The 27,272-nt window shown below is 41.9% G+C and overlaps 1 protein-coding gene across 15 annotated transcripts in view; it reads right to left on the bottom strand.

Annotated features, from left to right (window-relative positions):
• HHAT (hedgehog acyltransferase) overlaps positions 1–27,272 on the bottom strand; it is a 348,264-nt gene that overhangs the window by 193,472 nt on the left and 127,520 nt on the right. For 13 of the 15 annotated variants that reach the window (XM_065541220.2, XM_065541231.2, XM_065541217.2 and 10 more), the window contains one exon: positions 19,535–19,685. The exons of the other annotated variants lie outside the window; for them this stretch is intronic. In XM_065541220.2, the coding sequence (XP_065397292.1) occupies positions 19,535–19,685 (151 nt within the window). The remainder of the gene's footprint in view (positions 1–19,534; positions 19,686–27,272) is intronic. 15 annotated transcript variants of the gene reach the window in all.

The raw sequence follows: 27,272 nt of genomic DNA, 5'->3' as shown, positions 1-27,272 counted from the left end.
AAATAACTTCCTTAACTGAGCTGGGCACAACTGACTTTAATCTGAGGCCCTAGTTCATTCACAAATTAAAAATACATCAAATAAATTATATCACTTCTTCCACTTTGCATTTTAGGCTTTATTTATTTAGATGATGGCTATTAGACATAAATAGAAACTAATCTATTTTCACATCACCCTCCTTTACCCCACAAATACACAGAACCTAAAGCTGGAAGGAACTGCTGGAACTAGATCAGACCTCTCCCCTGCCTTCCAATGACAAGATACCAGGGGCCCCACTTCAAAGATGAGGCAGTCATAGCCAGGGGCTGACTTAAGGACATGCATGCAGGCAATGACAGAGGCAAGGTTAGGATGCTGCAGGGCTCAGAGAAGTGTTCTCTCTGCTCTTCTAAACAAATGCAGAACATCATGAAATTACGCACTTTATGGTCTAGCTCTCTGGCTCATCTTGCCAATCACTAATATGATTTGACGCATTCCATTTAATTTCCCACTATTTGAATAGTCCCAACACTCTCCCCATGGCAACAGAAATAAAAGTTTGTGAACTTTGTGCCAAAATAATAGTAGAAAGAGTCACAATGACAAAGGGCCACAGAAACAGAAGAGAGTGCTATTATTATGCATTGGTTACATTTACTGGTGGTAAATCTACAAGAAGTACATCCATGTCAGACAGTGTGGATAAAAAATAACTCTCCCCAAAGCCCCAATATCCCCAAGCACAAAAGAGGCTACGTTTATACAGCATAGTATCTTTGGAAAATAATCTCTGGCTTTGAATCCAAGACGGAAGCTGAGATTTGCTTGAGTGCATGAGGAAATGAGAAGAGAGTGATGAAAAGCTACTGTCATGAACATATTACACCTTTTAAGCAGCAAGAAATTCATTTAATAAATTGATTGAAGCCTGGAATCTAATTAAATCTAAAAGAGGTATCAACCTGAAATGCTAATAAGCTCACGCTCAAACTGTATACACGGAAGCTCTGCTGTGCATGCCTTTAATAATGCATTACCTAAAGTATATTCTGTATTCATTATAGCAGTACAGCAACGTGACATGAATTATTTCCACTCTCTACTTCGGATGCAAATATCTTCATGCAGGCAATCTATTTAGCCACATTCCCCTTCCCAGTGAAGGTAAATGAGATGTGGCTTTCAACGGCTGCGATCATGGTTGTAAAAAGGAAAGCTGAAACTTAGCAAGGAAGCTTATGTACCTTTTATCCAGACAAACAATGAAGGGAATATTCTTCTATCCAATTACTGGCACCCTGTGTTTAAAATAATCTGAATGTGTAAGGCTAATAATGCAAGATGCCAAATTGCATTAGAGAAACTAAAGCTTCAATTAGTTCAATTTCAAGTGGCAGCACATTTTCAGATAGGCACCAGCAGCAGCAGGTACTGTAATCCCACAGTTTAACTCTCCTTGAGATGCTCCAAAAAGGTGGCTGAGTTCTAAGAACTGTGCTCTATTTGTGATCTGGGAGTGATCCGGGGACTGGGAGGTGCAGAAGAGTTATTTTTAGTGGTGACCAGATGATGACATCTAGGCTTGTCTATAGATTACTGCTGGCACCCTTTTAACTGGTTTACTGCTGCCTCAACACAGTACAGTGCTGAGACCATCCTGGCTAACATGGTGAAACCCTGTCTCTACTAAAATACAAAAAAAATTAGCTGGGCGAGGTGGCGGGCGCCTGTACTCCCAGCTACTTGGGAGGCTGAGGCAGGAGAATGGCGTGAACCGGGGAGGCGGGGCTTGCAGTGAGCTGAGATCCGGCCACTGCACTCCAGCCTGGGCAACAGAGCCAGACTCCGTCTCAAAAAAAAAAAAAAAAAAACTTCTTAGCTCAAAAACCTTCCACATCTCCCCCATCTAACTCAGATATAAACCAAAGGATGCACTATCGCTTACAAAGTCCACTCCCCCACCCTCATCTCCTGCCACTCTCCTGGTCACTCCACACTCCATGACAGCCACACTGGCCTTCTTGCTATTCCTTGAGCACTTTGGGCACACCTCTGGCATTGGCTGCACCTTCTTCCTGGAACACTTCTCCAAATACCCACATGACTCCTGTAATCTCCTCCAAGTCTTCATCAGATATCACCTTCTCAGTGAGGCCTATGCTGATCATTCATTGACAGTCAATCCTTGTTATTCACAAATTGTGTATTTGCAAATTCATCTCACTAAAATTTATTTGTAACCTCAAAATCAATACTTGAGGTACTTTTGTGGCCACTCGCAGGCAAGTTTCATGCAGCAAAATATGTACATCACCCGATGAGGTCTGAAGTGCTGCTGAGGATCTCAGCTGGGTGAGGTCCAACAAGGCCCATGCCGCATGCTTTAGCTCTCATACTACGAGTATCCTTTCTGCCACCTATTTAGTGCCATGTTTTACACATTTTTGTGTTTTTGGCGATTTCATTGCTAAAAGTGACCCCCAAGCACAGTAATGAAGTGCTGTCTAGCGTTGCTAAGTACAGGAAGGCTGTGATGAGACTTATGGAGAAAACACAAGTGTTAGAAAAGCTTTATTCAAGCACAAGTTATGGTGCTGTTGGCCATGAGTTCAATGTGAATGAATCGACTACATATGGTAAAGAAGGCGTCTTTAAGCAGAAACACTCAAAAAAACAAAGTTATGTATTATCAGTTGATGAGAAGGTTGTGACCAGAGGCTAGCAGGAACCTAACTCTGTATTTCCCCTAGAAGCAATGGCTCAGTGGTCACTAATTCAGTGTTCGTAAAATGATATTGACTGTATACTGCAACCCTTCCCCCAGAACTCCAAGTCTCCCTCACCCTGCTCTATCTTTTTCATAGCATTTATCACTTCCTAACACACCATATCATTCGCTTATTTATTAGGTTTGTTAATTATCTGTCTCACCAGCTATGAGTAAGCTATGTGAGAGTATGTGCTTTTGCCTGTTTTGTTCACTACTATATCCCCAGCACATAGCACAGTTGCTGGCACATAATAGGCACTCAACAAATATTTGTTTGATCAGTGAATGGATAGATGGATGGAGTCACAGCCTTCCCTGAAGCAGAGATCTGACAAGTGCCTTCCTAGAGGATAAGTACCACATGAGTGTATCTAGGAAAACAAAGGAATAAGGTGGGAATTCTGTCCTGGAGGGGAGCTATCAGGGAGAGGTCAGAGAAACATTTTATAGTCAGCTGAGCCTAAAGGGAAGCAGAGGCTGGGTGGGGAACAAAGAGTTTACCTGCAGGCTCTGAAGCTGAACCCAGGTAGACAGTTGCCAGGTTTCTAGAGGCAGACTGTAGATGGAAAGTTCAAGCCAGCAAGGGGTGCAGGATACAACAGGCTCCAAACAGAAAAGGGGGAGGGGGGAGGTGCCAAGCACCATCATAATTGCATTAATCCTTAATAACTAAAATCCCTGGTGGTGTGCCTCCTGGAATAAGCTCCATAGAGTTGCCCATGTAAACAGCAGCTTCGTTACGTATCAATGGCTGCAGCTCCATGTCTTCTCTGGCAACTATTTATGCCTAGTGTTCCATTACTGGAACACGAAACATGTGGGAGTAATTTATATCCTACTGCTCAATGTCATTGCCGAGGTCTGATTGCAAATATTCAACAAATTGCAACCTCAGGCATAAATGGGTTAATTGGTGGCTCAACTTTGACTCCTCAGCTCGCAGTCTGTCCATGGGATTTCAATACAGAGGTGAAGTCTCTCTCAAACCTGATTCACCTCCAGCACACTTTGGACCTTGGTGTCAGTGTCCCTGGAGGGTGACTACACCTCATTCTACCCCAGATGAACTTCTGATAGCTATGTAATTCATATTGTGTCAGTTTACTCAAAAGACACACATACACACGCACACACACCTTTAATGCCTGAATGTCCAGTAACAAACAGAATATGAACCTTAATTTATACAGAAAGATTAACTTCTCACCTTCATCCCAGCAGGTAGGCATCAGTAGCCCATTAACAGGTAGAGAAACTAAGGCTTAGATAAGTTGAGTACCTTGACCAAGGTGACAGAACTATTAAGGACAGGATGTGACCCCAAGTCTGCCGGACTCCAAAGCTCATGCTCTATTCTCTACACTACATCATTACATAACTCCCTTAAATGCTTTTTAAATGAATTAAAATATTGCTCTGCTTTTCCAACAACTTTATATCAATAGTGATGTACAATTATTCAAACAAAACAATTTATTTCACTTATTTTCAGGGAATTAGTGTAATTTCATTTAGTTTTCAAGGTGCCCACTGACCACAATATTTACATTTTAAAGACATGACAGTTTAAAGCTAATCACTGGTAAACTGTTACAGAAACCAACATCAAGGAAACTAGGACATGCTGTTGGGAGATGACATGGTATTGTCTCAGGTCTGCCACTCTCCTCTCTGGGCAAATCGTTTAACCTCTCTAAGCTTTTATTTTTCTCATCAATAAAATGGAGATAACAAAAACAAGGCCTTCTCTGACTAATCTATTGAACCAATAAATGAGACAATAGATGTGGAAATGTTTTTTAACATTCAGGGGCTATAGAGACTCAATGATGGTCATGCCTGACTTGTGACACATTACTTGTCAGTATTAACTCCCTGAGGGCAGGGACTCCTCTATTCAGCTCTGTATCATATCCATTTGTCAATGGTTGGCCCATAGTAGGTGCTCAATAAATACTCCTTGACCAAAGAGAACTTGGACTATCAGGTACAATTCATTCAGAGAGGCTCTACAACAAGTCTAAATAGTCTGTGAGCGAAGTATTGATGAGAATAATCTAGACCATTTGAGAATCAAATATGAAGTTACAGAATCATTTGGGGAAAGGTCATACGATAGGGGACACTCTGTTCAGTGAGATGCTGATAAAACTTGCCCAGGAACAGCTGACAAATTGTTTACTACTCCTGCTGCGGGCACTTCCACCAGCCACTCAGTGGTCAGAGTACACAGCCAACAGATCACACTTTAAGCCCACAAGGGTCAGACGGCGTGACACAGATGCCACCACTCTGCAAACCCTCTCCCAGATGCTTGTCTCTCATTATGGAGGGAAGGGGTCCAGAAAAATGCTTCCCAGCACCAGGAAAACATTTAAGGACACATTCCTCAGGGCCAACAGTTCCAGAGTATCCATCTAAGATTGGATAAATGGCACTTTTGAGGTGCATATATGACAAACTCACACAAGAACAGCCCCTGCGTAGATTTCTTGAGGGCAGGTCCTACCCCTACTTGTCATAAGGAAAATTCCTTTCTACCTACATTATGTGGTCAAGGCTCCACTAGGAAGGTGCTTTCATAGAGTGTGAGAGAATCACTCTCCACCTCACCTAACATCCATCCCTCTCCTCTGAAGCACAGGCAAGATACCTGGAACCCTTAGGCTACTAAAGATTTTCTCAGATTCCAGAGATTCAGCCTCTCACGCTCCTATTTCACCATCCCAAGAGCCAAGGACCACAGCCAAATTCCACACATAACTCTAATTGAAGTCTTTACTCAAACCAGGAAAGGGGCTGGTCCAGTTTCTTGGTTCCACCTATAGGACTCTTACAACCAACAACCTTGAGGAAGGGAGGCACCCAGGCTACATTTTAGTTGATTATGATTGAGTCAAAGGCAAATATTGGCAGATGATCTTGCTAAAACCTTTTGGAAAATTAAATCTGCTAATAGAAAATGAAGCACACAAAAAGCATAACACATAAAACCAGTCCCTTGAATTTCCCTCTGGATCAATCCTATTGGAGTGAGTGATGACACAACTCAGGAGGAAATACATCTGTCTCAAATATACCATATCCCACTCTGTAGCAGGAACTCACTTGAGAAATCCCGGGGAACCTAAGATCTTAGCTCTCAGTTTTTTCATTAAAACCAGACTGTAAGAAGGGTACCTAATCCCAACTGCAACATAAATATAAGTAATCTTGGAAATATATTGCTATGACAATTACTGCTACCAATTAAGTCAGCCGCCGACTAGACAAGTATTGTTTGCAGATTTACATTATGATGACAATATGTCATAAGATCTGAACTACTGCCCCCATCACCAAGCCTCTGCAACTCCATTTCCCTTAGTCCCCTAATGACAACACTGTTCCCCACTCCCAGGTGAAGAACCTCGATTAAAATAATGCAGCAAGCAACCTCGCCTGACTGCCTCCCAATCACTTGCTAATCACAACCCAGGCGCCACCTGTAGGACATCCATGATGTATATTTTAATTAACTTCTTAGCAAATCCTCTGTAGCCTGCAGCTAGCAACATTTCCCAGAAATGGAATGCCTACTTGAACTTGTCATCTCTATTTCAACAGTAAGGCCATGCCCCGATGATGCTTTCCAGAAGTCTGGTGGGTCAGCTCTCCTATTTAAATAGTCTCACAGGAAACTAGATCCCTCCCTGCCATGAAGATCAGGTGGCCAATCCTCCGAAATTCACAGAAGGATGTCTACAGGACTTGGCCAGAAACCAGGAGAGGCTGGGCATTCCCTCCTGAACGGCGGAGTCCCTCCCCTGTGGGCTTCTTACACACAAGAAGCAACTCTAGGGAAACAGTGGGAAGAGGGCAGGGAAGAGAAGTCATATATAGGAAAATGAATTCGAGGACAAATGCATCCTATGATGACAAATGGGCCAACTCATTTTTTCCAAGTTTTTGTGGCTGTAGATCAGTTGCCTTTATATGGTTTGAGCACCTGTAAGTCGAGCTTCCCTGACTCCTTACCTCCTCCAAAGAGCTGCCCTCCAGCACCCTCCCTGCCTTAGAACTGGTCAACAAGTTTGTTGTCACCTGTCTCTTCAGTCCGTTTGTGGTGCCATCCCCTGGTAAAGTCAGTAAAAACTCCCATTTAAGTTCTTCAGGGTCCCGGTCCCTGTGACCCATGTGAATGTAAGATACTGAATATTCAAACATATTTACAGTTACTCATGGCCATCATCCAGGCAGTCTATGGAGCCTTGCACATCGAGGAGGAGAAGTCCTGAGGAGTCATCTAGCCCAGTGACTCTCAAATGTTAATATGCATACACTGTTCCTAGGAGATCTTGCTGAAAAGCAGATTCTGATTCCAATCTTGTAGTCAAGATCCTGTATTTCTAACAAGCTCCCAGGAAAGATTGATATGGCTGTTCCTCAGACCCTACTTAAGACACCAAGAATCTAATGCAAGGCTCTTGCTAAATACCAAAACGCTGGCTTTGTCAAAGCAAAATATCAAATACAAAACAGTAAGGTATAGCAGTCCCTGGCCTCCAGAAGTTCAGTGGCATTTTGTCTGATATAAGAAGGGTCTGGAGGCCGGGTGCGGTGGCTCATGCCTGTAATCCCAGCACTTTGGGAGGCTGAGGCAGGCGGATCACGAGGTCAGGAGATCGAGACCATCCTGGCTAACACGGTGAAACCCTGTCTCCACTAAAAATACAAACACTTAGCTGGGCGTGGTGGTGGGCACCTGTAGTCCCAGCTACTCAGCAGGCTGAGGCAGGAGAATGCCGTGAACCTGGGCGGCGGAGCTTGCAGTGCACCGAGATCGCACCACTGCACTCCATCCTGGGCGACAGAGTGAGACTCCGTCTCAAAAAAAAAAAAAGGGGTCCGGAGAGTGTGCCCTATGGTACTAGAAAGCCAGCACCCAAGTCACAGAGGTTTGTGAGAGAGCTGCACAGGCTGGACTGAGGAATGAAGACTTGTTCTGCACTACTGCCAGTAAGGTGAGTGAGAGGAATTTGGAATAGAAGATTGGAGCCAGGCTTATATACCATGCTAAAGAATAAAGCATTGTTTGCAAGCATGACAACCAGAGAATTTGTCTTAACTTTTACCCTGCAGGTAATTACAGTTTATGGTTCTTAGTAGAAGACAAAGTATTCATCTTGTTCATTAGGTAAGCAGTTGGGCAGTATCAGAGAATTTGTTAGTATACCAAAAGAAAGTCTTTGAATGTCTGTACAGACAGGTGGATTAGAATAAAAATGGCAGTAGGTCTGCGAAGCAACACAAAACAAATGTTGTCTGTAGCTGTAATCATCTGCAATCTCAGGACTCACAAAATGGATAAGAAAACTTCTGCCTTTCTTCTGGGTATAACAGAAAGAAGAAACCTATTCACCCACGGTGCTACAGAATATGCAAATTTTCACATGCTCCTCTACGAGCAAACACACTTATGGTTCAAAACCTTTCTTACTAAGAGGATTAGGATTTAAACGCAGTTAGCATGTACTAGCTCTGTGATCTGGGACATATCAGTATCTCTGATTCTCACTGATGATAATATCTAAATCCTTACTTAACAATACAATTACACGAGAATAAATAAGCTAATTCTAACGGGATTTTTTTAAACTAGAACAATGAATTTCACTCTCAGCAATCTCTCATTCCTAGTGGTTGTCTGGCTGCTCACAAATTCAGAATCAAATCTAATGAGTCAAAACTTATTTTCCTCCATATGACAAAAAGAATACGCCATTCTCCCTACAAAGGCTGGGCAACAAGGCTTCCTTCCCTAAAGAAGAATATGTCATCAAGAGAGAATAGGAAGAGGAAACAAAAAACTAGTCCCTTGTGATACAGTGAACCATGGGAAGAAAAAGAAAGAGAAGGAAGAGGATGAAATTATTCAGTCTCATGTTCTAGCTTCCCCTGCCCTCAGGTCACCCCATGGCATCCTGAAAGGGAAGTCTGTCATGTAGGTGGAGGTAAAAACCCAATCAGAGAGGCTCTGGCTTTACTTCCTGGTTCAGACTCTGATAGACGACTCTTGCAAAATGCTTTCCATAAAAACACAGGGTGATCATATCACAGTAAACGTAGTTAGACAGAGTGAAGGAGAGAGTTTGGCTGGCAGTGCTAAGTCTTCCTCAGCAATCCCTGTGCAAGAAGAGATCCAGAAGTTCTTGCATTAAAGGTAGAGGGATGAAGGCCAGAAAACCAGGATAAGGTGCACCATGATGGATGGCAAGGTAAGCCTACCACAAAGTACACAGCTTTGTCAGAGCCTGGCCAGGACTCAAAAGGTTCTGCCTAGTTAATAAGAACTGGGGTTAGCTCGGCACAGTGGCTCACACCTGTAACCCCAACACTTTGGGAGGCTAAGGGAGGTGGATCACTTGCACTCAGGAGTTCGAGACCAGCATAGGCAACACAGTGAGACCTTGTCTCTAAAATTAAAAAAAAAAAAAAAAAAAAAATAGCTAGGTGTGGTGGCCCACACCTGTAGTCCCAATTACTTTGGCGGGGGGGTGGTGGGGGGGGTGGGCTGAGGCAGGAAGATCACTTGAGCCTGGGAAGTTGAGGCTACAGTAATCCCTGATTGAGCCAATGCACTCCAACCTTAGTGACAGAGTGAGAACCTGCCTCAAAAACAAACAAACAAACAAACAAAAAACACCTGGGGTGAGGCCAAGTTAGGAAGAAAAGAAGTCTGGACCCCAACCAGGCCAAGTTCACCACCTTTCCCTCCTCGTCAGACTCACTCTTATCCACTAGACCAATAAAGAAACACAAACTCCTTCTTGGATTCTAATGCTGAGTTTTTCAATACACACAAAAATGGAAACATTTACATTTTAAAGAAACACAAAACCTGGAATGCAGGCTGCTGGAGGATGGGCCCAGAAAGTCTCAGGTCAATATAGGAAATAGAGACTATGGCAAAAGACAGCATTTTATGATGACCATAAATGGACTTAGGCTGGCAGGTTAACCACTGGAAATAAAAAATTAAGTTAAACCTATATTTCAAAAATTAAATTTGCCAAGCATGGTGGTGCACGTCTATAGTCCCAGCTACTCAGGAGGCTGAGGTGGGAAGACCACCTGAACCCGAAAGGTGGAGGGGTAGAGGTTGCAGTGAGCCATGATGGCACCACTGCACCTAGCCTGGGCGACAGAATGAGAACCTGTCTTGGAAAATAAATAATTACTCTTTATCTCTTCCTCAAGGGAGTGGGAATAGTGAAGGATCATGCATTCTTTCACTTAGAAAATATCGGTTTGTTAAGTGCCTACTGTGTGCCGGTCCCCATGCTAGGAGGCAGGGATTCTACGGGGGTAGCCTTTCGAAAAGCTAAAGAAAAACTGAATCAGTGGCTTGTGGATCCACAAATTAGGAATTTCTGCCCTACATAAAAATAAATTTTAGATGGAGTGTAGAAGGACATTCTCAGCTGATGACTAAAGGCAGAAATTATACAGGAAAAGAATGAGAGCCTTAATTGCATATAAATGTGAAATTGACATATCCAAATATTCTGTAAATATTTAAGAAAAATAGAAGGTTGCACTCAGTCCTCAGAACTGAGGTGGGGCAAAAAGCAACACTACTTTGCTGAAGGTATGTCTGAATTAGAAATAAGGTAGAGCTAGGAGACCCAGAAGCTTAAAGACCAGCAGATGTAGGACAATTCTCCTTTTTCATTGGCAAGGAGGACCTGACCCAGCATGAAATGAGATAAAGGAACAGAAGAGGAGGACAGTCATCAAGGTGGCTGTGGGAAAGGAGATGCAGGAGGAGACACTGGCAGGAGAAATTAAGTCAAATTAAGTCTTTGTGGGCACCAGGTAAAGCCTCCACTTCCTTCCTCTATCAGGGCAGCTGTTTCTGGATTGCTGTTTGTAATACAAGGATGTAAGATAAGAACAGAAGCCCCCAGTGGCCCCACACCATTCATCCAGTCAGTGACTCAGGTTAAACTGGTGATTCTCTTTCTCCCCAACCCTCCCCCTCGGTGCTATAAACCAAAAACAAAACACTGAACCCCCCAACCGACTGAATGGACCTCTTCTCTTGGCTAAGGGGATTTAAAAGTAGACCTGAAAAATTAGTTCAGGCCATGATGGGAAGAAGGGGGTGAAATGCCTCATTATACACTCTTTCCTTCAAAATTCAGGCACAACTGACCAGCATTAACATTAAAACAGAGATCTTAAGACAAAACAGACTCTGCGGCAATAAGATACCAAATTTCAACCTGACTCTAGTATAGCATTACATGACAGATAGCAGGCCCTGAAAGAAATTAAAGTATTTTACCCTAAAATATATCTCTTTGACATATTCTGAAATGACCCTGCAAAGCTGTCTCTTGTGGGGGAAATTTACATTCTGTAGAGAATCCCCTTCCCTTTCCAGGTCCTTTTCTGATCTTGAAGAGATTGGCTGAGAGTTGAGCACCTTTTAAAGGTCTGAAGAGGAAACATTTGCCATCTATTGTCTCTAAGAGTAGCTACTTCATCTACATAATAAGAACCTTGGTCTCCACAACCCCTTCTCTTAACCCAGACATTCCTTGCTATCGATTCTAGGTCTTTAGATGATAACTCTTTTCCCAACTGTTAATCAGAAAATCTTTAAATCCACCTGTGACCTGTAAGCCCCCACTTCAAGTTGTCCTGCCTTTCCAGACCAAACAAATGCATAACTCACGTGCAATCATTGAGGTATAAAACCAAGCTATAACCTAACAAACACAGGTTCTCAGGACCTCTTGAGACTGTGTCTTGGGCCTTGATCATTCATATTTGGCTCAGAATAAACCTCTTTAAATATTTTACAGAGTTTGACTATTTTCATCAACCGTGACACAGACTGAACCCTTCCCATCACTCCTTGAACCATTCCCTTTCTAGGGAGTCAGTATGTAAGCCATAGTCATTCTCAGGTACCTCTAAATTCCAGATCCTGTCCCACAAGCCCCACACTCCAGACTATGAAGGAGAAATCTGCTTCAGTTCCATTTCACTAGAGAGACAGTAAAAGGGAGTGATCAAGAGCAGACTCAAGAGCCATGTGTTTGGATTCAAATCCCAGCTCCACCACTCACTCGCTGTGTGATCTAAGGAGAGTTACTCAACCTCTCTATGCCTCAATTTCATCATCTGTAGAGTGCAAAAATAATAGTACCTACTTCACAGGGGTTTTGTAAAGATGAAATACATTGAATATATAAAAGAACTTAGAACTGTCCTTGCAGAAGTGGGAACAAGCTGTGTGGGAGGACTTTTTTTCTGAATAAATTATACTTGAGTGTGTGTGCATGCACAAACACAGGGATACACATTTTCAAAGCTGTAATAGCTCAAGTACCTTCTAATTGATTTTGAGATGTTATCTGATCTTATTACAGGAGCAGATAATTTTACTTTCCAAAGGTGGTGAATATTTTAGATGAATTAGACTTGTTCTTAATATTTGTCCATTTCCCTAGATTATCTGTAATTATATTGACTACTTCATAGGATACAAAATTTCAGTTAGAAGGAGTAAATTCAAGAGATCTGTCGTACAATATGGTGACTATAGTAAACAACAATGCATTGAAAATTGCTAGAATTTTGTTTAAATCTGCAAAAAAAAACTCTTCTCACTAAATTATTTGATATTGGAAATAGTGACTTTTTCAGAAAAAATGTTATATTAACATATATTGGGCTTAATAATGTTATTTTAAATGAATTTAAAACATGTTTTAAAAATAACTGTCCTGGCAGAATGTAAGCATTATGTTCTTTGCACTGCTGCTACTGCTATTGCTGTTATTATGATTATTATGATTAGAGTTTGGGCTATTCTGAGGATGTGTTTTAGAAAGGCTTCACTCCCAGCCCCACATCCAGCTCCTCATCTTCCTCTTTAAGGCATTAGGATATCTCCTTTCAGCACCTCCCTCAGAAAAATCCTACCCCCAAAGATAAACAGTTGCCAAACTCCTCTCTCACAGCCAAGTCTGAATTGAATCCCTTTTCTCCCTTTATATTTGTAACTTTCTCCCTCATCTCATATCGAGGATGTGGCACAACATCTGATAAAATAATGACAGTAATAAAGTAAGAAAGGCAAACATTCTTCTTTCTAGATTCCTTACAAGGCAAAGTCATTCGCAAAGAAATCGCGGCAGATGCAATATGTTGGCATGTCATGCATTAATACTTAATGAGAAAAACAGGGAGATGACAGTGGCGTATCAACAGCAGTCATGGTATGGTACACCTACAGCCACATATCACCACATGCTGCAGAGAGAAGCCGCTCAGCTGCCAGACCTAAATACTTGGAAATCTTGCTCTTAAGACCTGGTGATCAAAATTTCAGAAGAGTGACCAGTGTCCATTCAGCATAGATTTCCACTGAATGCTGGGCACCGAGGAGGGTGCTAGGATTACAACATTAAACAAGAATAAGACATGATCGCCGGGCGCGGTGGCTCACGCTTGTAATCCCAGCACTTTGGGAGGCCGAGGTGGGCGGATCACAAGGTCAGGAGATCGAGACCATCCTGGCTAACACGGTGAAACCCCGCTCTACTAAAAATACAAAAAAAATTAGCCGGGCGCGGTGGCGGGCGCCTGTAGTCCCAGCTACTCGGGAGACTGAGGCAGGAGAATGGCATGATCCCGGGAGGCGGAGCTTGCAGTGAGCCGAGATAGTGCCACTGCACTCCAGCCAGGGGGACAGAGCAAGACTCCGTCTCAAAAAAAAAAAAAAAAAAAAAAAAAAAAAAAAAGAATAAGACATGATCACTGCCTTCAAAGGGCTTATGGGTTGGTGGGTTGCAACCAAGTAGAGTGTGACTATTACCATGAAAGGTACAGGGTTCCAGCTCCATTAGGAATTGGATACCCTTTATAGTATCTCCATCTTACAGAGAAGGAAACGAAGGCACAGAGAGGTCATCGGCTAATAAGCAGTGCAGCCAGGATTCAAACCCAGGCAGTTCAGGCTCTAGATCTGTGGCCTCAGACACTATGTTCTGGTGACTGGTGATCAACATCTTCCATCTGAAAATGTCTGGTGCTTCTTACATTAGATTACTTCTTACTCTAACAGTCATCTAAGAGCTTGTCAGTAAAGGCACCCCAAAAAAAATCTTCCACACGGGGAGAAAATGGAGAAGAGGACACAGTATCTGTGAAGCAAAAATAAATCCGTGAAGCAAAATAAATTCAGGAAGCAAAATATAATGATGGTTTGTAAAATTTGCTTTAACTTGATAGCCCTTTCCACTTTGATCTATGGAAGTCTATGTTTGAAGGAAAAGGTAAGGGGATTTCAAAATATGAATGCTACAAGAAAGAGAATATGTTTTGAGTTTGTTGAGATGGAACTATGAGATAGGGGTTGACTAAGGTAGGTACCCAAAAATGTGAGGTAATATAAATGTCTAGTGGCTGGAAACTGCTTGCAAAGTTATATGAATGAATAAGAGCTCTGTGAGGGGTGGGGGAGAGGTCATACTGGGGCAGATTCAGGGGACTCACATGCATCTAATTTGAAATCCATGTCTTCCACCTTTTGTCACTCACCTCTTCTACCTTCCATCTACTTCAACACTTAGCACCTTATCAGGTCTTTCTTTTCTGAGAAATTAAAAAACAAGCAAATGGTGGGGCTGGGCACAGTGTCTCATGCCTGTAATCCCAGCACTTTGGGAGACCAAGGTGAGAAGATTGCTTGAGGCCAGGAATTCAAGACCAGTCTAGCCAAAATAGTAGAGACCCTTCCTCTACAAAAAATTTTAAAAATTAGCCAGGTGTGGGGGAAAGGGGAGGGAGCACATTAGGACAAATACCTAATGCATGTGGAGCTTAAAACCTAGATGATGGGTTGATGGGTGCAGCAGACCACCATGGCACGTGTATACCTATGTAACAAACCTGCACATTCAGCACATGTATCCCAGAACTTAAAAAAAAAAAAAATTAGCTGGGTATGGTGGTGCGTGTCTGTGGTCACAGCTACTTGGGAAGCTGAGGCAGGAGGATCACCTGAGCCCAGGAGGTAGAGGCTGCTATGAGCTATAATCACACAACTGCATTCCAGCCTGGGTGACAGAGCGAGACACTGTCTCATAAATAAACTACAAACGAACAAACGGTATAAGTTTTACTCTATTTGTAATGATTATTAATCATTATTTATATAATTATGTAATGATTAGTTAATCACTTATATTTTGGTGTCTGCAGCTTGCCTGCAGTGTATCCAGTGCTTTAGTATATGATCTTACCTAACCCTTACAACAATCCAGTGAGATGAGTACTATGATCAGCCCCATTTTAATGCCTCAAGAAACTGAAGAATAAGGAGATTTGTGGGGGTGGTTGTACTTCAGCACAGGGATCCTGGTGGTCATCTCCCTTCAATGTGGCTGGGGCTAACAGACAAGTAGATGGGAACACAGGCATTGTCTAGTGACAAGATGCTGTTCCTAGTCTTTTCATCCAACACCTCAGTCTTCCTCTCACATAAGGAAGCAGACAAAAATGACAAGACCAAGGCCCCTCCTCTGAAGGTCCAGCCCGTACTGCTTCCACCGTAGTCTCTGTCTCTGAATCATCACATCTCCGGCGCAGAGCTGAAATTTAGCCTTCCATCGGCCAGTCCCATCACTGCTCCCTGCCTCCCTACCCCAGTCCATTAGCAGGTGGACCTCTCGGTCACCTCTGGCTTTGTTTTATTTTCAAGCAAAAAAAAAAGTACTAAGAAACTACCCCTTCCTGAGGACCTACTATATGCCAAGCTCGCTCAATCCTCATAGCACCCCTATGAGGTAAAGTAGTACTATTCTCCTATTAGAGATTAAAAGACTGACCCAGAGAATTTAAATTATTTGTCCAAAGTCACATAACTAGTAGGTAGCCAGCTCTTAGTCAATAGATCGCTGCCCAAAAAAGCAATCTTTTATTAACAGCACCTATTTGACCTTTTCTTATTTATGCTCACCCTATTCCAGCTTTCTACCCAACAATGTCGGTAGACATGATAAAATATTTCACCAACTCCATGCCCGCCATCCTGCCCTGCAACTGGTGGTTAAGCATGATTCAAAGGCAGTACTAATGCAAAGCCAGCAGTTTGTAGAGCTGATTTATCATCTAACATGCTGGACCAACTCTCTACCTAGGGACCTAAATTCTTCTATTGACCTAACAGCCCACGCAATCTACCTGACTAAAAGAAGGTGCTCAGATTCCTCCTCATCCCCAGCCTAAAGATACTCCTATGTATTAAGGTCTAGCAGCCACCAACAGCACCCAGATCCCCCTGGGATAAGCAATGATGCATGAGTTTGCCTCTGAACACCTGAAAGCATCATAATTCAAGAAATGCAGAGGGCAAGCTGTGCAGGATTCCTGAAATAATTGAAACTGACCCATAACTCACCAGCCACCATGGGAAATTCTATCACTTTGCTTCCACAGCTAGAAATCAAATCACAAAAATAGGATCAGATCTCTTATTTGGAGCCTTAGACATGCAACGTCATCTTTAATGACTCCTGGCAAAAAATGCTCATTACAGATCTCAGCCCATCTAAATTAAAATGTGAAATCCAAAAATTAAGCAGAAAATTATCATTTTCTCAGGTCCATAAGACCATGGAAAAATCATGCAAGTGGGAATACATGTACTCCTTGGAGTCTTATTATATCTGTAAATAATCTGAGCAGAAATTATATGAAAGAGAAGGTTTACGAGGAAAGAAAAACAAACCCATCAGGTCCTAACTTTCAGGTTTGGGCCTTCTTAGTGAATTGCAATTTTTCACAGTCAATTTGAACTAGCATGGCAAGGAAGATTATGTCTCTGGTAATGGCCAATTTTATCTTTTCTATGATGTAGAGCTCATATTCCTCTGATATGGCAGGCTGCTGACTTCAAGTCTCTCAATGCTAAGTAGGCTGAAAGATGATGCAATCAGTCAGCATGGTGTTCAGGAGGGTATGGCTCCATTAAAATGGGGGGGCTAAATATTCCTCTATCAGCAGTTCTAAATCTCATTCAGTGTAGATCTCTGAGAAGTTCAGGTAACCATTAAATCATCTCTGGAGATTCTTCTCTCCACTTCCCATCCACCGTACCCTTTACGTCACCATGTGAATAGCTGACATGACCCAGCAGAATAATTTGCATCACCAGCGTTCACATCTGCTCATGATTAAATTCTTCTCAAACCTAAATTCAGGAAGAGAGCCATTCCCTGTCCGCAGCAATACTTCAACAGATGGCCCAGAAAAAGTAAGGTTAGCTGTTAATAGAAATTACAAATTCAAAACCTAGTTTCCTTTAACAAGCATTCTTAAAGAGAACAGTTAGAGAATGAGACCAAGACCAGTGTCAGGGTTATGCTACCAGATACCGAACATGCAACATGGTCAACCTCCTCCTACTAGTAAAGGAGCATCTGCAAATCACACAAAAGAGACACTCTAATTGTTATTCTATTTTTTTTTTTCAATTAAAAAACTACTTCCGAGTCTTACATTGTACACTGAATCTCAGAAAAAGTTCATCTCCATACCTAAATTTAACTACTTAGTATGAAATGGCCATTCTGTACAAAGACCTGTGTGTTTCTAAGTATAATTAGCAGCCCAGAAAATCCTTCAAGAAACCTAAAAATGTGGAGAGGAAAACCTACACCTATGCATGCTAAAGAAGCCAGGATAAAAGTCTAGGTCACTCCCAGGAAAGGCCCTCTTTGTTATTTTGTCACATGCCCTCAGAAACACCTCTTTTTAGAACCACATAACTCCAAGGGGTCACCCCAGAGCTTCCTCCTCAGAATAACTTTTCATTACTACTCTTTTGTCCACATTTGTCTTAAAACTTTAACTGAGTGAGGGGAGAGTGTCTCAGCAGCCTGGGGTCTCAACTATATGAGTCTAGTTCTAATCAAGACAGTGACAACGGTCTTGACAGACATGTTCTCTCCACCTCTGTGGTTGATATAGAGCTGAAGGTCTTCCTTGGACAAAAAAAAAAAAAAAAAATTAAAATAAAGGACAAGAAGACAACCATTTTGAGTATGAAATGTAGTCAACTGCCAAAATTGCCTCTGGTGACATAATGGGTTGGTATTTATGGACATGGGCCCAGAAACCAGCATGCATGCCAGGGAGTTATGGTTTTATCATGCCAGCCAATACGGGAGAAGCCTTTTAGGAGAATGTGCTTCCCAAGAAATGCAACAGTACAAGCATTCACACTGAGTAGGCACAGGGACTGTGCAAGGTTCACACCAGATACTTGTGACATGTTCCCAAATCATGCTGGGTCCCAACCCATTGACTCAGTAAGTGACTTTGATGAGTAAATCAAAAGTTAACAGAGCCTTCCAACCAGCGTCACCTTTTCAACAAAAACCATTCCCTGGCTTTCTAGTTAGAGAGTACCTCTTTGCCAACATTCCCCAATCTTGCCATGAAAACAGGGCAACCTGTGATATTTGATGAAGTAAGGACAAATCAAAGTAACTACTCGACATTCCTTGCAATCACCATAGGAAATTTCTTACTCCAAGAAGCAAGCTGGACCAAAAATAAAATGTATTTAGAGAGGCTCTGATAAATTCAGCATCTGTAATAAGTTACTATGAAAAATCAGGATGTTGAGTGCTACCCACCTCCTTTTGAACAGCAACATTAGATGTGGCAGTATTTATTGAGCTCTTTCCCTACCTGTGTCTTGGGTTTTTTTGCCTACAGAGACGAAATTTAAGAATGAATAAGCCTGTAATCCCAGCTACTGGGGGAGCTGAGGTGGAAGGATCTAGCCCAGAATTTGAGACTAGCCTGGGAAACATAGCGAGAACTTGTCTCAAAAATTAAAAAATAAAAAGGAATGAGCCACATGAATCAGGCACCGACTCCCATGGTTGTGCCAGTGCTGACCCTGAGGTTCTTCCATTAGGTTTCCCATTGCAAACACAATCCTGTCACTTATTACACTCTGGAAGTGATAAGAGGAACACAGCAACAAGTCCATCACATTGAAAACAACAATCTGAAATGGCAGAAGGACTAAGGAAAAAAAGACTCCACACCAACCATAAGACTATGGGTCAAAATCTAGAAAAGTAAGAAAATTTCAGAAAAAAGTATCTGTCTATCATGTTCACTGAGCATAAGAATAACACAAGTGTTAAAGCTAACATTAGTAAACATCTATGTTATACCACCTGCTCTACACACATTAGGTTATTTAATCTTCAAAACAACTCCTTGAGACAGAGATTACCTTGACTACCATTTAAGAAATAAGAAAAATGAAACTTAGAGACATTTATAAATAGTATGCTGCAACACTGGCCTAACCTATTATCCTGAGTCTTTTTTTCTTAACAGTCTCACATATACTGATGTCATTTTCAAGAAAAAGAGAAAGCAATTAAAAAATGAAGATACAGTAGCCTTTCCCAAGTTAGTAAGAAACTACTTCAAACATAACCCTTTGTGCACCAGTACACAGACTCAGAAAGAAACTTTCTTATCTCACCTATCTACATAGACTAATCATAATTGTGAGAGACCCAGAAAGCATGGATTAGTCATCCTGTTAGTAGGATGAAGAAACGGATGCCAAATGCAGCTTGAGCGAGAGACAGGGAGAGGACAGTAGCCCGAACCCTTTGAGGCCTGTCCAGCCGTGCTCCTCCCACTGGACAAGCCTGACCAACTTTAGCAAACCCAGCGCCTGACCTCCACATCCCGGTGAAACTGAACATGGTGCTCACGCAGCGAGGGAGGGCGGGCGGAGTGAGTCCATCCAGGCGCATGAGCAGAGCCGGCACGCCAAAGAGCACCAAGTACTTCACGTAGAAAAAGAGCACCTGGGCTAACGCCAGTCCTCCTGAAAGGCAAACAGGCCGGTCAGACACACGGATGAGAGTCACAGCAGCTTCCTGGAGGAGACCAACACCCCAGGAGCTATGCCAACTGCCTCGCTTCTCCACCCACCCCTTCCTCCCTTCCACTCGCACATTTTACAAAAGTATCCCACATTGGTTTTCTTCAATGAAAACCATTTTCGATTAACAAAAAATGAAATTTCATTATTGTGACAGGCAAGAGGACCTCTTAGCAGTCATGCTTTTACAGATACTAGGAAAGAGAATGCCCAAAATGTGTACAGTGCATTAAAAAACTATTACAAAGGGGAAAAACCTTCCAAAATCTTTCAAAACCTACGTGATAATGGGTACAAAAAAAAAAAAAAAAAAGAATAAGATCTAGTATTTGGCCGAATAACAGGTTAACTTTGGTCAATAATTAATTACACATTTTAAAATAACTAGAAAAATATAATTGGGTTATTTTTAACACAAAGGATAAATGCTTGAGGTAATGGATACCCTATTTACCCTGATGTGATTATTATACACTGAATGCCTGTATCGATCATTATGCATCATATGCCTGTTTGCTGTATCTCCCATACCTCATACATACATGCATCCACAATGCACACCCAAAAGTTCAAAGTTAAAAAAGAAAACCTACACGAGTCTATACCCACTAGGATAACTAGAATCGAAAGGTCAGATCAGCAAGTGTTGATGGAGATCTGGAGAAACTGGAACCACCAGGCACAGCTGCTGGGAGTGCAGAGCGAGGCAGCTGCTTTGGAAAACAGTCTGGTGGTTCCCCAAATGATTCAGCAGAGTTACACATGACCCAGCAACTCCACTCCTTGTTATATACCTAAGAGAAACGAAATGTTCACACAAAACATATGTTCACACAAAAACGTGTACCCCAATGTACAGAGCAGCATTATTCACAATAGCCAAAAGAGGAGACCACCTAAACATCCATCAGCAGATGAATGGATAAACACAGTGTGGTCTGTCTATACAACAGAATAACTTCCCACCATAAAAAGGAATGAAGTACTGATAAATGCCACAATATGGATGAACCCTGAAAACATGAAGCTGAGTGAAACAAGCCAGTCACAAAAGACCACATATTGTATTATTCCATTCATATGAAGGCCCAGAATAGGGAAATCTATAGAGACAAAGTAGATTAGTGGTTTCTTGGGGAGAAGTGGCAGCAATTAATAAAAGGTGGGGTTTCTTTTCAAGGCGATGAAAATATTCTAAAACTGGTGGTGGTGATAGGTGAATCATATCTGTGAATATACTAAAAGTCACTGAACTGTACCCTTTAAAGGGGTGGATTTTATGGTATGTGAGCTATCTTCCAATAAAGCTCTTTGGAAAAAAAAAAAAGGAAAACTCACATGAAGGCCTGAGGTCTAGCGGAGTAAGGAGGCAGTGGGTCCGCCAGAGCAGTGCCCACAAGGAGAAGACCACAGGCCAAGCCCAGAAGGAACCCCCAGGGAAGATGATAAATGGTCACACACTCTCTCACCTCAAGATTGCCCTCCCCACTGTGCAGAAAATTACTGTAGGACATGTCGGTGTGGCAGACCAGGTTATCTTCTGGGATATTCTGAAGGAAATAACCAAGCTTCAGAGAGGTACTAGCAGAAAATACCACCGTCTGTCCTCTTTGATGCCCCACTATGATCTTTGAAAGAATGTCACTATTATCGAGTGTGTGGCTATAAATGGTAACCCTGGTGCCAGAAGAAAAACATAAGCCACTTTCTGAATATACAGTTTGGGTGATGGCAGGTGGTGTTTCAAATGTGAAAGTCATACATCCTACAAGGAGAAACTCCTGGGAACCGCTGTGTCTCGTTCCCATTCAGAAGTGATCAAACAGGTTCTTCAGACTTTTGAAAATCAGACTACAGTCATACTTGCTGAAGGGCTAGGGATAAACTTTCAGCATTCTTGGATGTGCCTGGTAAGAGTCAGGAAAACAAATCTGATATATGTGTGTGAATATATATGTATACATACAGGTGAATATAGGCATACACCACACGTTCAGCAAGAAGTGAGACATATGTCCTAGCAATACTATCATAAAATACTTGAAGGGCATGTGATCACTCTGGGTGACAAATCAGTCTCACTGGCTGAGATGGCAATGAGGGAGGCTCTCAACTCATGCAAAATGAACCACTAGGCTCTAGCCAGAAAAATTCCACAACTAGAGATGGCAGGACACATACGTAAGAATGACTGATTAAAGGGTACAATGCTTCCAGAGCTGAAAATAATCCACCTGAAAACTGAAGGCAACAATGGACCTATGGAAGAGTATGCATGGTTAAGGCCATGCCAAGCTCTTATGTATATGAAGCATCACAGACTTCTCCTCCCTGCTAACAGGATGCCAGATCAGGAAAAATGGGTTGCTTCATGTCTCAAGTATTGCTTTATTTTTTACACTATTTTTGTACATTTGTCAGATCCAAGGCATATAAATTAAAATCTACGGCTGAGTCTACATTTTTATGAGTCACTGTGTGTACAAAATATTCACTATTTGTTAGTACTTTCACACAGAACTGGGCTAAGGAAAAGACTGATTTTGCATAGATGTTTAATAAACTCTACTGCTAAATATAATTAAAGATAAGGTAATTGGGCTTGATTTGGGTTTTCTTAAAGCGCTATGTGAATGGAAAGCATGTATACATATGTAACAAACCTGCACGTTGTGCACATGTACCCTAGAACTTAAAAAAAGATATAGAGAAAAGTTAACCAGATAACCAACAATATGATTAAATACATTTTTATAATATTTAAAAAAAAAGAAGTCATACAAGTGTTCTATTTTCCTATCACTGAATATTTCTTATGACTTAAGATATGAAAGGCTTAAATAGATATTTTCCTTGAAATTTTAATATCTGGTTTACTAGCTTATATAATAAAAGACACATAATGATTTTTAAAACAATATTAAATTTAAAGATTAAATTACAAATAACAATTTGTGTGTTAATTTTCTTTAAAAATTGGGTTTGCACCGTGGATTTCACTACTCTGCTGTCTTGCTGTTGATTTTCATTATCCCTTTGAAAAATGCATGGCTTGGCCAGGCACGGTGGCTTATGCCTGTAGTCTCAGCACTTTGGGAGGCTGAGGCAGGTGGATCACGAGGTCAGGAGATCGAGACCATCCTGGCCAACATGGTGAAGCCACGTCTCTACTAAGTAAACACAAAAAATTCGTTGGGCGTGGTGGTGCATGCTTGTACTCCCAGCTACTCAGTTCAAGCGATTCCAGGTTGAGGCAGTGGAATCACTTGAACCTGGGAGGCGAAGACTGCAGTGAGCCAAGATCATGCCACTGCACTCCAGCCTGGTGACAGGGTGAGACTCTGTCCCAAAAAAGAAAAAGAAAAAAGAAAAAGAAAAAAGAAAAATGCATGGCTCACTCTTCTTTCCCCTTGACCTAAAAATTAGTCTCTTTCCCTTGTAAGATTTGGTCTACGTTTCAGGGTTGACCCTAAATATCTTGTTGCATTCTCTTGGGCATACAATAGGCAGGAAGGCAACATAAGACTATAAATGACTCTACTCTGATTGCAAGTTATTTGACATAAATTGAACTAACTTCGTTATGCTCAAAAAAATTACATTTTACTATTTTTCAATACTTTAACAAATATTTCTGGGTTTGTATATGTAAGATTTTCTCAATTAGCAAGAGTTATGACTTTATCTAACCCAACTTCTTCCCCCACAAAAAAAAGCCATATATAAGTTCATGTATTACACACTCCTTTGACATTCATTCAACAAGCATGTGCAGAGGGTATGACTAATGGAATCACCAGTTATGTCCTATGAGAAATAGACTAGAGGTCAAATCGGTGGGACCTAGCCTCAGGGGATTCACAGTTTCACTGCAGTCTCATTTATCCTTCTCTTTTGCCACACAGTATTTTCTTCTGACTCTGTGCCCTACCCCTCCTTCTTTTCTTGGCAAAATACTATGTATCCTTCAGATTCCAGCTCAAATATGGTCTCATCTCATTCATTTAACATACAGTTATTGAACATCAGCTCCTTGCCAGGCACTGAGCAATATGGTGGTGAATAAAAAGGCATCATAACAGCCCTTATGGAGTGTTACGGTCTGTTGAAAGAGAAAAGAATGTAAATTAGGAGTGAGATTAATACTCACACCCCGAGGACAGGCAACAACCTAAACACAGAGGATCAGACACCATTCATTGCACATATAACAAACATTCATTGTATACATATGTGCCAAGCATGGTTCTAGGTGCTTGGAATGCATCAGTGGATACTCCTGCTCTCATGGGGCTTATACCCTAGCAAGAGTCAACAAAAAAAATAGACATAAAAATAAACTTTATAAACTTTTTAGGAAGTATGACAGAATGACTTCCTGACGATGGCTGCAACTGTATCTTTCATCCCATATGGTCTTCTGCAATGTGACCTTGCCACTCCCCCATCAAGAGTAAATCTGGGCAGGTCCTAGGACCAACAGATACAGAAGAAGTGATGTTGTTCTAATTCCAAGTGTGGTCTGCCACTGGCCGGACACCTTCCACTTCCTGCCCCTTGGAATGCTCAATCTTTGAATAGTACCTCTTAGAACCCAGTTGTCATATAAAGAAGGCCAAGCCACACAGAGCGGCCACATGAAGATATTCTGGGGAACAGCATCAGCTGAGCTCCCAGCTGACAGCAGCCTGAATGGCCAGCCATGTGAGAAAACCTCTTGGACATCCTGCCCAGTTACACCTTTGAAAGACGGCAACCCTGGCTGATGTCTGACTGCAACTATAGGAGAGACCCCAAGCAAGAACTACCCAGCCAAGTACAGTCAACCAACAGAACAGGGAGACAGAGGCAATCATTGTTTTAAGCTGGTAAGTTTGGAGATGGTTTGTTATTCAGCAACAGCCAACTGAGACAGAGGACAATAAATGTAATGGAAAAAGCAAAACCGTAGAATAGGGTGAGGGAGCTCTGAAGTGCTGAGGTGGCTGATGCTGCCCTTTTTAAAAGGAGAGTGGGGTGGTCTTCATCAAAACAAGGACATTTGAGCAAAACTTGAAGGGGGTGAGGAGGTCAGCTATGCAGCCACTCTGCTTCCTCTTGGGCTCTCATCATACTCCCTTCTTATGATCTGTCTGTCCTTATCCTATCAGACCACAGTTGTATACATGTGTGTATAGCTTAAGACTATAGGTTCCTTAAGATCAGGAATGGTGTCTTATACCTCTTGCATTCCCAGCACCTAATATTTGCCATATGGTTGATGTTTGATAAGCATTTCCTTAAGAAGTAACTGAATGAAAAATTCCCCTTATACTACAGTAGGAAGACAAACTGTATCACAGTACTTCCGGGAAGTGCATACAGTCAGCTCTGAGGATTTTTAAATCTCTACTGAAGTTCAGACCTGCCACCAAATCAACGAGTCTTCTGTAGGTTTGGGACCTTAGATATTGTATTCCCAGTATCAAGAACATTGGTGAAAAGGAGAGAAAGAAGTCCCAGCACTATGTCAGCTACTGCCTTGAAGTTACTAAATGTGTAGTTAATTCTGCCTAACAGCAGGCCACCTCTAATTGGGCCATCTTGAAACTCAACTCGTCTGAAACAGAATTTAGCTTTCTCCCCTTGAGAACTGTAAATGGCACAGATTTTCAAGACAAAAGGAGACGAATGTCAAATTCTATAAGAGTTCTAGGAGGGCTGAGAAAAGATCCCAACTAGCTCTCCTGGAATTTAGTTCTTCCCAGATTGACATACATACCTACCCAGCCCTTCTTTGTGTTTAATCTTGACTTGTCATAATTTTAACTAAAAATGAAGAAGCTAGTGACTGGATCCCATCTGGCTGATCACCCTTCTCTCGGCTCTAGTCCACAAATGAGTGGCTAAAAATCTCACGCTGAAAGGTGGAGGGAATGCGAAGGAGAAGCCAAGGCCAGGCCCAACCTATTTTTCCTGCCCTGACATTCCTGTCCTCATTGAACCACTCATTTTATCCAATTCTCTCCTTCACTTTCTCTTTGCTCACACTCTTTTCTCTGCCTAGAGGTTCCCTTCCTCCATTTTGTCTGTCAAAATTCTACCTAAGTTTAAGGGTAGAGTTACCCTTAAACTGCCATTACGCATCTAAGTGCGATTATTTCTTAAAGTTTTTCTAACTGCCCCAGCTGAAATAGTCACACAGTATTTTCCCAGTACATAATGTGGTTCAGCTTTCTGTAAAGTCTAGTTATCGATAAGATCTGAAGGGCAAAGATCACAGCTATCTTCTTTAATTCCATCTCCTTAGCACCAACCAGTGCCTGGCACATAACACAAAATGAGCAATGAGTATTTGCTGAATGAATGAATGGGATGAAAGAATGAATGCACTTTCATGTCCATTATCCCACTGTTAATTTTTACCACCCTATCCCACAAGTATTGCCCCCATATATCATATTAGAATGCAAAGACTGATAAGGATTAAGTGACCTTCGCAAGCCTCAGAGTCAATCCACAGTTGGGACTTTAACCCAGGTCTTTTGGCTCCAAAATCAACGGCATCTTCTCCAAATGCCAAGCTTCCAAAAGTACCTTCTCTACATATAAATTTTTAGATTTTTAAAAAATGCTTTACTCATATGATTTCAATTCTAGTGTTCTATTATCTGTACCACATATGAGGAAGTGCAACTAACATTTCTACTACTCATTATCTTACAGGTCTTTTTGCACTTGCTGATACTGTCTACCAGATTATAGGATATCCAGAGGCCATCCCCACATGGCTGAACATCAGGACCTCCAAGCAGCAGGCACACAATACAGAGTAGCGCATCCAATGAACCTTGTTAATGATCAGAAGATCTTCCCGGGGGTAAACACAAGGGTCTGAGTTGTATGAGATCACCTTGTGAATTGTTAATTCCCCCACAGACCTGGAGAACAACTCAGCAACTGCCTCATGAAAATTCACTTCCCTCAGCTTCAGGAAGCTGCCTTACTAGCTTGTGCCCCCCGACTCTCTCCACGCTCTCATCTCCAGCCTGTCCTGGGTTCCTGCATCAGTCCATGGCCTGACCTCTCATCTGGACATTTTCTGCTCCAAGTCCCTCTAATAACTTTTACTTTGTACACATCAAACCTACGCTAGATTTTGCTTAACTTTGTGATTAAAGCTTTGTAGCTTCACCCCGTCTCTACTAAAAAATACAAAAAACTAGCCGGGCGAGGTGGCAGGTGCCTGTAGTCCCAGCTACTCGGGAGGCTGAGGCAGGAGAATGGCATAAACCCAGGAGGCGGAGCTTGCAGTGAGCCGAGATCCGGCCACTGCACTCCAGCCTGGGTGACAGAGCGAGACTCCGTCTCAAAAAATAAGAAGAAGAAGAATAATTTTTAAAAAAAGCTTTGTAGCTTCAAGAACCTTACATTTTTTTAAATAAGTTTTTTCTCATATGAGGTTATTTATAAGAACCTCTTATATATAAGATCTGGGGTAAGCACTGGAAATATAAAGATGAATCAAGAAGAGTACAGACCAGGAACTTC

This window comes from Macaca fascicularis, chromosome 1 (assembly GCF_037993035.2).
Source record: "Macaca fascicularis isolate 582-1 chromosome 1, T2T-MFA8v1.1".
In the NCBI taxonomy this organism is placed as follows: domain Eukaryota; kingdom Metazoa; phylum Chordata; class Mammalia; order Primates; family Cercopithecidae; genus Macaca; species Macaca fascicularis.
Note: the sequence above shows the minus strand (reverse complement) of the source record. Positions and strands in the feature narration are given on the sequence as shown.